Source organism: Adiantum capillus-veneris, chromosome 7, assembly GCF_014529385.1.
Source record: "Adiantum capillus-veneris isolate H3 chromosome 7, ASM1452938v2, whole genome shotgun sequence".
Taxonomy (NCBI): Eukaryota; Viridiplantae; Streptophyta; class Polypodiopsida; order Polypodiales; family Pteridaceae; genus Adiantum; species Adiantum capillus-veneris.
Window position 1 is genome coordinate 91,263,893 of NC_140937.1, and position 12,814 is coordinate 91,276,706.

The following is a 12,814-nucleotide window of genomic DNA, read 5'->3' on the forward strand; positions in this document are numbered from 1 at the left end:
TAGAGCTCGTCGCTTTACACCAGAGGCATATTGATCGATTGAGCGATTGAGCTGGGGAGATCGAGACGCCCACGACTGCGGAGGACTACACAGCATCGACGGAGGCCGCATCAGAGGATTCGGATCATTTTGGCTCGACATGCACGACGCTTGGTCAGACTACTAACCATGGAGGAGATTGATGAGATCCGCCAGCGACCGATGCTGGATCTCCTGTGATCTAGCTATCCCAGCTAACTGTTTAGCTACTTAGTTCACACCTAGAAGTTTAGGATTCCATAGTACTTTATTTTGTCATTTTGTCATTCTGTCATTTTGTCATCTTGTTATTCTCACTTTGTATCAGATCCACCACATTGTAACTTTCTGGTCTCATAGGTCACTTTGGCCTTTTGAAGACGTTAATATAACATTTCATTTCATTTCATTTCTGTCTCTCTTTCTCTCTCGTTACCTTCTGTGCTCACCATGTTTGCACGCCATCATCCACCATAGCCCTCAAACCTAACACTAGTATTAGAGTGCCCAGGCGTCGTTCCTTACAGATTGTTGGTCGGCAGCACTTGCAGCAGCGTTGCTTGCATGGTTTTGGCGCCTCAGCGCCGACGGTAAGAGCCAAGGAGGTGAAGACGATGTCAGCATTAAACCGGCGGCTCCGTTAGCCCACAAGGCGGCTAAGGCTTCGCTTCTGATGGCGCGGTGGTGATCCGTAAGCTTGGGAGGGCAACAAGTTGGCGACCTAGCGACTGTCGGCCTAGAACCTGTCACAATACAACCACCTGTAGCGCGTGAGTTTTTGCAGCTCCTCAATACACTGCCTGTGCAAGATTGCATGGTGAGCCCAAGGTTAGCGATTGTTTCGACAAGCCTCCCAAGCAATGCTGTCTGCAGACTCGTTATTTTTCAATTTTTTTTTAAAATCTACCCATTAAAACATATCCTATTGAAGCTAGGGTTCACACATAGTGTGATTATCCACTAAGGCCATCATTTACACATCATCCAAACACACTGCCAGGCAATACAAATTTTATTATCAACGGTAGCCGTTGAAAATGTCCATCAACAAGAAATTCCCTTAGTGACGATAAGCTACACACAAAGTTTTTCAAGGTACAGCCTAACAGTGCTGACTGGTGAAGTGTTACCCCAACTATACTTTGCATGCAGGTATAATCCTCAACAGGAATCTCCATCTCATCAAATTTTTAAGATTGAATTATGGTGTTTAAAATCGACAAGTTTAATGGGTCCGGTTTCCACACTTGGCAAATTAAAGTGAAAGGATATCCGATGCGGAAAAACCTTTGGAGCGTGGTCAAGCCTCTATCAACAGACGAAGCAGGCACATCCGTTGCAGTTACCAGAGCACTATTTGTCAAGCAACAACGCAAGGACGAGCAAGCATTAGGTACTATTCTGACATCTCTTGAAGATGATTTTATTCATTATCTGGATGACATGCAATCTGCCAACATTGCTTGGATGGAACTAGAGAAAGTGTTTGGTCCTAAAGCCAAATACTCCAAAATGAGCCTTAAAATGGAGTTGTATTCTCTTTCTATGCGTGATGACGAGAATATTGTAGCTTTAGCTAACAGATTGAAAAGCATCCGCACTCAGCTGATTTATGTTGAAGCTCTTGTCCCTGATGAAGATCTTATAGCTGTTTTTCTTAATAGCCTACCTGCAGAATTTCGTCAAATTGTAACTATTTTAAAGGAGAAGGATCCGCTTGTAGGAAGAAGAGAAACGAGTACCACGTATTAATTCTTTCGTACCTACTGCATATGTAGCTCGTGGTTGCACTTCGACTGCAAATTCAACCAGGGCTGCAACTTCAACCAAGCCTACTACTAGCACTAGACCTTGTGCGATATGTGGCCGCAACAATCATCAAACCAAGGATTTTTTCAGCAAAAATCCTTGCATCCACTGTGGAAAGACCAATCATCCTTCGGATAAATGTTTTAAGAAGAATAAACGACAGATCAACATGGTTGAAAGTGATGAAGATGGTGAAGCACCAATGCTTGTCGTAGATAGTGATGTCCTATAGTTTTCATTCTGTTTTCTGTTTCCTTTTATGTCAGTCATTTGTCAATAAAATGTACAGGTTATAGACACTGCCACACATCAGTGGTAAGACTACCCTTTTATGTTTGGTTCTGAGTTCTGGTGTCTCACACTGATAGTTGTTTGAGGGAAGTGCACACACACACCTATGTTATTGTCAAGGGGAGACTTCTACTCATAGCTTCAAGTGATTGAACTCTACCATGGTCTGTGTCTCGAGTCCATTGTCAAGTGGTTTGGGCTTGGGGGGGGGGGGGGGGGGGGGGGGTTTGTTGAGTCACATGCCCAATAGGAACACCTCTTAATACATGCAGAAGCCAGTGGAGATTGCATGATTAAAAGAGTCGTCGATATCACTCAAAATTCATATATATGTAAAGAGTTTTTAATAGCAATGTAGAGCGTTAATTTTTTTGAGTGTCGAGTCTTCTCTCTCTCTCTCTCTCTCTCTCTCTCTCTCTCTCTCTCTCTCTCTCTCTCGTTACCTTCTCTGCTCACCATGTCTGCATGCCATCACTCGCCATAGCCCTCAAACCTAACAGGTCTGCCTCCTCGACAAGAGCATCTGTAGCCGGCGGATTGAAGCCATGGCGCCAGTGTTGAAAACAAGCTCTGGTTGCTTGGATGGCCAGGGGGCTCATCGCAATGACCTTGGACGCCATCTCGGAGGTATCAAACTCAATCCGATAGTAATCGCGCCCGAGAAGCTGAATGTCAATGATCTTTCCCACCTCTCCTCTGCTAGGTCGGGTGTCGATTATCTTGCAGATAACAGAGGTGGCCTGAAGGCGTGCCACCTCTGCCTCTAAGCTCGCTTGCTCTGTCGGCGGAAGAGCAAGTCGGATGGTTGGTTCTGCGGACTCGTGTGAGGGGCTTCAATTGAGTCCCTTTGTGCAAAGCAGAATCCTCCATCTGTGTCTGCTGCTGTGACGACGAACAAGGACGGGAAGAAAGCGAAGGATGAGGGTTGCGAGGTGGATAAGGGCTCACGAGCTCCTCCAATGGAGAAGAAGGGAGAGTAGCACGGGGGCCCCGGCGGGGTGTGTGCGGGCAGCAGCAGCGAGTGCTCCGCTTGCGAGAAAGAGAGCGATCTTGGGATTTAAACATTTGTTCTCTTCTTTGTAGTAGCTAGCACCAATGTAGTTTACATATACAACTTGCAATTATTTTAACAGTTTAATTAGAGACTTGTGTAAGTATTTTGGGCTTGCTTTAGACCAATATCAGAAGGTTTCTGGTTTGGATAGAATATGAGGCTGGTAATCTGGCATGTATTGTGCGTAACTAGTGGCTTAACTTTCGTGCTAGTCAGCTCAAGCAGATCACTAGTGAGCATCAAAAGGTAAATCAAGTTGGGACTAAAGATTCTTGCTCTCAATAGCATGTGTACTGGATATCTTCTGGGTATGGCTTCATGTATCATATGTTTTTTTGATTTGTCTCACTGCAGTGCGTAGAGCATCTACGGGAGAGATACTTTGGACCTGCTTTAGAGCTGAAATCTCATGAGCATGTAAATTTTTAATTGCTTTGAGAAAATATGGTTTGGCTTATTTGTTTCTCTTTGGGTCTAGAGTTCCAATTGCACTTACTTTTGACTATTTTCCAACATTTGATTTATTACTGGGCCAACATTAGCATCCTGCATCTGTCCTTTTTACTTCTTAACACATAACACTGGTGATTTCAGTATCCTGAGATATTGGCATTGGATGAGCACAATTCTTTGGTTGGACCTATTGGTGGGGAAAGCGTGGCAGATGTTGCTGTGCTGCTAACTAGAGTAATCCAGCAGATACAAATAGAATGCCAAGGGTAAAGTACTTGCAGAAGCTTTCTATTTCATCGCTCCACGTAATTAGTCAAGTATGGTTTTGAGTTAGAAGTATGGCCCTTGAATTTATTCTGTATTCAAAAAGGAGAGAAGATTCTGAGCTTTCCAGTATGTAAACAAAAATAGCTTGAGGCCTTACAATTGTTATTCAGAATCCATTTATCTATAAATGGAGCTATATCTTGGTTGCATATTGCCTTTAAATGGAACATCCCCATGAGGTATAGGAAGGATTTACTAAAAAGACAATCAAGAGGCGAAGGGCATCTGCCGTGATCTTGAAATACAAGCTTGCTACTACCGACTCTGAGGTAGCCTTCATCAGAGGCTTGCCTGAACTGTGACCTCTCTGAAGCCCCCACCTTTTTCTCTGGCCAAAGCCCTCTCAAGCCTGGTGGATTGAGGTGTCCGGTCCAGGCCACCATTGTCCATTATCCACGAATGCCTACTTTGGGCTTAGTGGTATCTTTTAATACCCCTGGTCCTTCACCTGGTCCAGGTCACTATTGGCCAGTATCCATGAATGCCTATTTTAAGTTTAGTGGTATCTTTTAATACCCCCGGTCCTTCATTGCTGTGTTGTGGAAGGCACTTGGAGGGGTCGCACAGCTCCCTACCTCTAATATAAAGAGTGAGGGAGGGGTGCCCTCGTGTGACATCAGTGTGAGCAGTTGTGCCAGAGTCCGCTCCCTTATGTGGCCCAGTGTTGAGCAGTATTTATGGCTCTCTCTCTCTCTCTCTCTCTCTCTCTCTCTCTCTCTCTCTCTCTCTCTCTCCTGCAAAGCATTCGACACAGTACTAGAAGAGTGGTTCGTCTAGTGCCTTCATTCTCGTATCCTACTAGCAGAGATGACATCGCCAGTACTCTAGACTCTGCACCTTCTCCAAGAAGCATGCTAGAGAATGAGCCCTCACCTCATATTTAAAGGCCCTTGGCCTAAAAAGCAATTACAGTGAAAAGCCTTCAAATTCAAAATAAAATTCCAAAAGCTCTATCTCCTCTTTGGTAGGACCGGTCGGTATGCTTTCAGAAAAGCACACGCCTGATGCTCAGATACCACTGTTACAAGACTGTGCACCACGTGCCAATAGAAAGAGCAGGCTGAACAGACTTTTAGCACTTCAATAACAACTGAACTGAAAGAGAGAGACGACACGCGACACGGAGTGGCGAAATTCCACCCCAGAGAGTATTGGCCCCAAACCTTGGCGCCCCTTTCGGTATTTCTTTATATTGCATCATCATAGTACAAGCCGGTACTCTAGACTCTGCACCTTCTCCAGGAAGCATTCCAAAGAATGAGCCCTCACCTCATATTTAAAGGCCCTTGGCCTATAAAGCAATTACAATGAAAAGCCTTCAGACTGAAATAAAATTCCAAAAGCTCTATCTCCTCTTTGGTAGGACCGGTATGCTTCCAGAAAAGCACACGCCTGATGCTCTGATACCACCGTTACAAGACTGGGCACCACGTGCCAATAGAAAAGAGCAGATTGAACAGACTTTTAGCACTTCAATAACAACTGAACTGAAAGAGAGAGACAACACGCGACACGTAGTGGTGAAATTCCACCCCAGAGAGTATTGGCCCAAAACCTTGGCGCCCCTTTCGGTATTTCTTTTATATTGCATTATCAAAGTACAAGCACGTACTCTAGACTCTGCACCTTCTCTAGGAAGCATGCCAAAGAATGAGCCCTCACCTCATATTTAAAGGCCCTTGGCCTAAAAAGCAATTACAGTCAATAGCCTTCAAACTCAAAATAAAATTCCAAAGGCTCTATCTGCTCTTTCGTAGGACCGGTATGCTTTCAGAAAATCACACGCCTGATGCTCTGATACCACTGTCACAAGAGTGGGCATCACGTGCCAATAGAAAAGCGCAGACTGAACAGACTTTAAGCACTTCAATAACGACTAAACTGAAAAAGAGACGACACGCGAGACGGACTCGTGAATTCCACCCCAGAGAGTATTGGCCCCAAACCTTGATGCCCCTTTCGGTATTTCTTTATATTGCATCATCAAAGTACAAGCCGGTACTCTAGACTCTGCACCTTCTCCAAGAAGCATGCCAGAGAATGAGCCCTCACCTCATATTTAAAGGCGCTTTGCCTAAAAAGCAATTACAATGAAAAGCCTCCAAAGTCAAAGAAAAATTCCAAAAGCTCTGTCTGCTCTTTCGTAGGACGGGTATGCTTTTAGAAAAGCACACGTCTGATGCTGTGATACCACTGTCACAAGAAGGGCACCACGTGCCAATAGAAAAGAGGAGACTGAACAAACTTTTAGCACTTCAATAACAACTGAATTGAAAGAGAGAGACGACACGCGACACGGGGTGGCGAAATTCCACCCCAGAGAGTTTGGCCCCAAACCTTGGCACCCCTTTCGGTATTTCTTTATATTGCATCATCAAAGTACAAGCCGGTATTCTAGACTCTGCACCTTCTCCAAGACGTATGCCAGAGAATGAGCCCTCACCTCATATTTAAAGGCCCTTGGCCTAATAAGCAATTACAGTGAAAAGCCTTCAAACTGAAAATGAAATTCCAAAAGCTTTGTCTTCTCTCTCGTAGGACCGGTATGCTTTTAGAAAAGCACACGCCTAATGCTCTGATACCACTGTCACAAGACGGGCACTACGTGCCAATAGAAAAGAGTAGATTGAACAGACTTTTAGCACTTCAATAACAACAGAACTCAAAGAGAGAGATGACACGCGACACGGAAGGGCGAAATTACACCCTGAGAGTATTGGCCCCAAACCTTGGCGCCCCTTTTGGTATTTCTTTAAATTGCATCATCAAAGTACAAGCCGGTACTCCAGACTTTGCACCTTCTCCAGGACGCATGCCATAGAATGAGCCCTCATCTGATATTTAAAGGCCCTTGGCCTAAAAAGCAATTACAGTGAAAAGCCTTCAAACTGAAAATAAAATTCCAAAAGCTGTGTCTCCTCTTTCGTAGGACCGGTATACTTTTAGAAAAGCACACGCCTGATGCTCTGATACCACTGTGATAAGACTGGGCACCATGTGCCAAAAGAAAAGAGCAGACTGAATAGAATTTTAGCACTTCAATAACAACAGAACTGAAAGAGAGAGACGACTTGGGACACGGAGTGGCGAAATTCCACCCTAAAGAGTATTGGCCCCAAACCTTGCGCCCCTTTCGATGTTTCTGTAGATTTCATCATCAAAGTACAAGCTGGTACTCTAGACTTTGCTCCTTCTCCAGGAAGCATGCCAGAGAATGAGCCCTCACCGCATATTTAAAGGCCCTTGGTCTAAAAAGCAATTACAGTGAAAAGCCTTCAAACTCAAAATAAAATTCCAAAAGCTCGGTCTGCTCTTCTGTAGGACCGGTATGATTTCAGAAAAGCACACGCTTGATGCTCTGATACCACTGTTACAAGACCAGGCACCACGTGCCAATAGAAAAGGGCAGATTGAAGAGACTTTTAGCACTTCAATAACAACTGAATTGGAATAGAGAGACTACACGCGACACGGAGTGGCGAAATTCCACCCCAGAGAGTATTGGCCCCAAACCTTGACGCCCCTTTCTATATTTCTTTATATTGCATCATCAAAGTACAAGCCGTTACTCTAGACTCTGCACCTTCTCTAGGAGGCATACCAGAGAATGAGCCCTCACCTCATATTTAAAGGCCCTTGGCCTAAAAAGCAATTACAGTGAAAAGCCTTCTAACTGAAAATAAAATTCCGAAAGCTCTGTCTGTTCTTTCGTAGGACCGGTATGCTTTCAGAAAAGCATACGCCTGATGCTCTGATATCATTGTCACAAGACTAGGCACCACGTGCCAATAGAAAAGAGCAGACTGAATAGACTTTTAGCACTTCAATAACAACTGAACTGAAAGAGAGAGACGACACGCGACACAGAGTGCGAAATGCCACCCAGAGACTATTGGCCCGAAACCTTGGTGCCCCTTTCGGTATTTCTTTATATTGCTTTATCAAAGTACAATCCGGTACTCTAAACTCTGCACCTTCTCCAGGAAGAATGCCAAAGAATGAGCCCCCACCTCATATTTAAAGGCCCTTTGCCTAAGAAGCAATTACAGTGAAAAGCCTTCAAACTGAAAATAAAATTCCAAAAGCTCTGTGTGGTCTTGTGTAGGACCAGTATGCTTTCAGAAAAGCACACGCCTGATGCTCTGATTTCACTGTTACAAGACTGGGCACCACGTGCCAATAGAAAAGAGCAGAGTGAAGAGACTTTTAGCACTTCAATACCAACTAAACTGAAAGATAGAGGCGGCACGCGACACAGAGTGGTCAAATGCTACCCCAGAGAGTATTGGCCCCAAACCTTGGCGCCCCTTGCGGTATTTCTTTATATTGCATCATCAAAGTACAAGTCGGTACTCTAGACTGTGCACCTTCTCCAGGAAGCATGCCAGAGAATGAGCCCTCACCTCATATTTAAAGGCCCTTGGCCTTAAACGCAATTACAGTGAAAAGCCTTCAAACTCAAAATAAAATTCCAAAAGCTCAGCTTGCTTTTTTGTGGGACCGGTATGCTTTCAGAAAAGCACACACCTGATGCTCTGATAGCACTGTCACAAGACGGGCACCACGTGCCAATAGAAAAGAGCAGACTGAACAGACTTTTAGGACTTCAATAACATCTCAATTGAAAGAGACAGACGACACACGACACGGAGTGGCGAAATTCCACCCCAGAGAGTATTGGCCTCAATGCTAGGCGCCCCTTTCGGTGTTTCTTTAGATTGCATGATCAAAGTACAAGCCGGTACTCTAGACTGTGCACCTTCTCCAGGAAGCATGCCAGAGAATGAGCCCTCACCTCATACTTAAAGGCCCTTGGCCTAAAAAGCCATTACAGTAAACAGCCTTCAAACTCAAACTAAAATTCCAAAAGCTGTGTCTGCTCTTTTGTAGGACCGGTATGCTTTCAGAAAAGCACACGCCTGATGCTTTGATACCACTGTCACAAGACTCGACACCACGTGCCAATAGAAAAGAGCAGACGGAACAGACTTTTAGCACTTCAATAACGACTGAACTGAAAAAAGAGAGACGACAGTGAGTGGCGAAATTCCATCCCAGAGAGTATTGGCCCCAAACCTTGGCGCCCCTTTCGGTATTTCTTTATATTGATCATCAAAGTACAAGCCTGTATTCTAGACTCTGCACCTTCTCCAGGAAGCATGCCAGAGAATGAGTCCTCATCTCATATTTAAAGGTCCTTGGCCTGTAAAGGAATTACAGTGAAAAGCCTTCAAACTCAAAATAAAATTCCAAAAGCTGTGTCTGCTCTTTCGTAGTATCGGTATGCTTTCAGAAAAGCACATGCCTAATGCTCTGATACCAGTGTCAAAAGACTCGACACCGCGTGCCAATAGAAAAGGGCAGAGTGAACAGACTTTTAGCACTTCAATAACAATTGAAGTGAAAGAGAGAGACGACACGCGACACGGAGTGGCGAAATTCCACCCCAGAGAGCATTTGCCTCAAACCTTGGCGCCCCTTTCTGTATTTCTTTATATTGCATCATCAAAGTACAAGCCGTAACTCTAGACTGTGCACCTTCTCCAGGAAGCTTGTTAGAGAATGAGCCCTCACCTCATCTTTAAAGGCCCTTGGCCGAAAAAGCAATTACAGTGAAAAGCCTTCAACCTGAAAATAAAATTCCAAAAGCTCTATCTGCTCTGTTGTAGGACCGGTACGATTTCAGAAAAGCACACGCCTGATGCTCTGATACCATTGTCACAAAACCGGGCACCACGTGCCAATAGAAAAGAGCAGGCTGAACAGACTTTTAGCACTTCAATAACAACTGAACATAAAGAGAGAGACGACACGCGACACCGAGTGTGGAAATTCCAGCCTAGAGAGTATTGGCCCCGAACCTTGGCGCCTCTTTCGGTGTTTCTATAGATTGCATCATCAAAGTACAAGACGGTACTCTAGACTCTGCACCTTCTCCAAGAAGCATGCCAGAGAATGAGCCCTCACCTCATACTTAAAGACCCTTGGCCTAAAAAGCAATTACAATGAACAGCCTTCAAACTCAAACTAATATTCCAAAAGCTCTGTCTGCTCTTTTGTAGGACCGGTATGCTTTCAGAAAAGCACACGCCTGATGCTCTGATACCACTGTCACAAGAAGGGCACCACGTGCCAATAGAAAAGAGTAGACTGAACAGACTTTTAGCACTTCAATAACGACTGAACTAAAAAAAGAGAGACGACACGGAGTGACGAAATTCCACCCCAGAGAGTATTGGCGCCAAGACTTGGCGCCCCTTTCGGTATTTCTTTATATTGATCATCAAAGTACAAGCCTGTACTCTGGACTCTGCACCTTTTCCTGGAAGCATGCCAGAGAATGAGTCCTCATCTCATATTTAAAGGCCCTTGGCCTAAAAAGCAATTACAGTGAAAAGCCTTCAAACTCAAAATAAAATTCCAAAAGCTCTGTCTGCTCTTTCGTAGGACCGGTATGCTTTCAAAAAAGCACATGCCTAATGCTCTGATACCACTGTCACAAGACTCGACACCACGAGCCAATAGAAAAGGGCAGAGTGAACAGACTTTTAGCACTTCAATAACAACTGAAGTGAAAGAGAGAGACGACACGCGACATGGAGTGGCGAAATTCCACCCAAGAGAGTATTTGCCTCAAACCTTGGCGCCCCTTTCTGTATTTCTTTATATTGCATCATGAAAGTACAAGCCGTTACTTTAGACTGTGCACCTTCTCCAGGAAGCTTGTTAGAGAATGAGCCCTCACCTCATATTTAAAGGCCCTTGGCCTAAAAAGCAATTACAGTGAAAAGCCTTCAAACTGAAAATGAAATTCCAAAAGCTCTGTCTTCTCTTTCCTAGGACCGGTATGCTTTTAGAAAAGCACACGCCGGATGCTCTGATACCACTGTGACAGGGCTGGGCACCTCGTGCCAATAGAAAAGAGTAGACTGAACAGACTTTATCACTTCAATAACAACTAAATTGAAAGAGAGAGAAGGCACGTGACACGGAGTGGTCAAATTTCACCCCAGAGAGTATTGGCCCCAAACCTTGGTGCCCCTTGCGGTATTTCATTATATTGCATGATCAAAGTACAAGCCGGTACTGTAGACTCTGCACCTTCTCAAGGAAGCATGCCAGAGAATGAGCCCTCACCGGTATGCTTTCAGAAAAGCACACGCCTGATGCTCTGATATCATTGTCAGAAGACTGGGCACCACATGCCAATAGAAAAGAGCAGACTGAGCAGACTTTTAGCACTTCAATAACAATTGAATTGAAAGAGAGAGACGACACGCGACACGGAGTGGCGAAATTCCACCCAGAGAGTATTGGCTGCAAACCTTGGCGCCCCTTTTGGTATTTCTTTGTATTGCATCATCAAAGTAGAAGCAGGTACTCTAGACTCTTCACCTTCTCCAGGAAGCATGCCAAAGAATGAGCCCTCACCTCATATTTACAGGCCCTTGGCCTTAAAAGCAATTACAGTGAAAAGCCTTCAAACTGAAAATAAAATTCGAAAAGCTCTGTTTGCTCTTTCGTAGGACCAATATGCTTTCCGAAAAGCACTCCCCTAATGCTCTGATACCACTCTTACAAGACTGGGCACCACGTGCCAATAGAAAAGAGCAAACTCAAGAGACTTTTAGCACTTCAATAACAACTAAACTGAAAGAGAGAGACGGCACGCGACACGGAGTGGTCAAATTTTAGCCCAGAGAGTATTGGCCCCTAACCTTGCCGTCCCTTGCGGTATTTCATTATCTTGCATCATCAAAGTACAAGCCGGTACTCTAGACTCTGCACCTTCTCGAGGAAGCATGCCAGAGAATGAGCCCTCACCTCATATTTAAAGGCCCTTGGCCTAAAACGCAATTACAGTGAAAAGCCTTGAAACTCAAAATAAAATTCCAAAAGCTCTGTCTGCTTTTTTGTAGGACCCGTATGCTTTCAGAAAAGCACAGGCCTGATGCTCTGATAGCACTGTCACAAGACGGGCACCATGTGCCAATAGAAAAGAGCAGACTGAACAGACTTTTAGGACTTCAATAACATCTCAATTGCAAGAGACAGACGACACGCGACACGGAGTGGCGAAATTCCACCCCAGAGAGTATTGGTCCCAATCCATGGCACCCCTTTCGGTGTTTCTTTAGATTGCATGATCAAAGTACAAGCCGGTACTCTAGACTTTGCACCTTCTCCAGGAAGCATGCCAGAGAACGAGCCCTCACCTCATACTTAAAGGCCCTTGGCGTAAAAAGCAATTACAGTAAACAGCCTTCAAACTCAAAGTAAAATTCCAAAAGCTCTGTCTGCTCTTTTGTAGGACCGGTATGCTTTCAGAAAAGCACACGCCTGATGCTCTGATACCACTGGCACAAGACTCGACACCACGTGCCAATAGAAAAGAGCAGACTGAATAGACTTTTAGCACTTCATTAACGACTGAACTGAAAAAAGAGAGACGACACAGAGTGGCGAAATTCCACCCCAGAGAGTATTGGCCCCAAACCTTGGCGCCCCTTTCGGTATTTCTTTATATTGATCATCAAAGTACAAGCCTGTATTCTAGACTCTGCACCTTCTCCAGGAAGCATGCCAGAGAATGAGTCCTCATCTCATATTTAAAGGCCCTTGGCCTATAAAGCAATTAGAGTGAAAAGCCTTCAAACTCAAAATAAAATTCCAATGCTGTGTCTGCTCTTTCGTAGGACCGGTATGCTTTCAGAAAAGCACACGCCTAATGCTCTGATACCAGTGTCACAAGACTCGACACCACGTGCCAATAGAAAAAGAGAGTGAACAGACTTTTAGCACTTCAATAACAACTGAAGCGACACGGAGTGGCGAAATTTCACCCCAGAGAGTATTTGCCTC

General features: G+C 44.7%; 1 protein-coding gene across 10 annotated transcripts in view; it reads left to right on the forward strand.

Moving 5' to 3' along the window:
- LOC147454214 (uncharacterized) overlaps positions 1-12,814 on the forward strand; it is a 91,311-nt gene that overhangs the window by 28,639 nt on the left and 49,858 nt on the right. For 9 of the 10 annotated variants that reach the window (XR_015188606.1, XR_015188605.1, XR_015188607.1 and 6 more), the window contains 2 exons: positions 3,527-3,589; positions 3,767-3,891. Coding sequence is in view for 7 of the 10 variants with exons in the window: in XM_086516214.1 (XP_086372340.1) it covers positions 3,527-3,589; positions 3,767-3,891 (188 nt within the window). In the remaining 3 variants the exon portion in view is untranslated. The remainder of the gene's footprint in view (positions 1-3,526; positions 3,590-3,766; positions 3,892-12,814) is intronic. The other variant, XM_086516215.1, reaches the window with a different exon arrangement.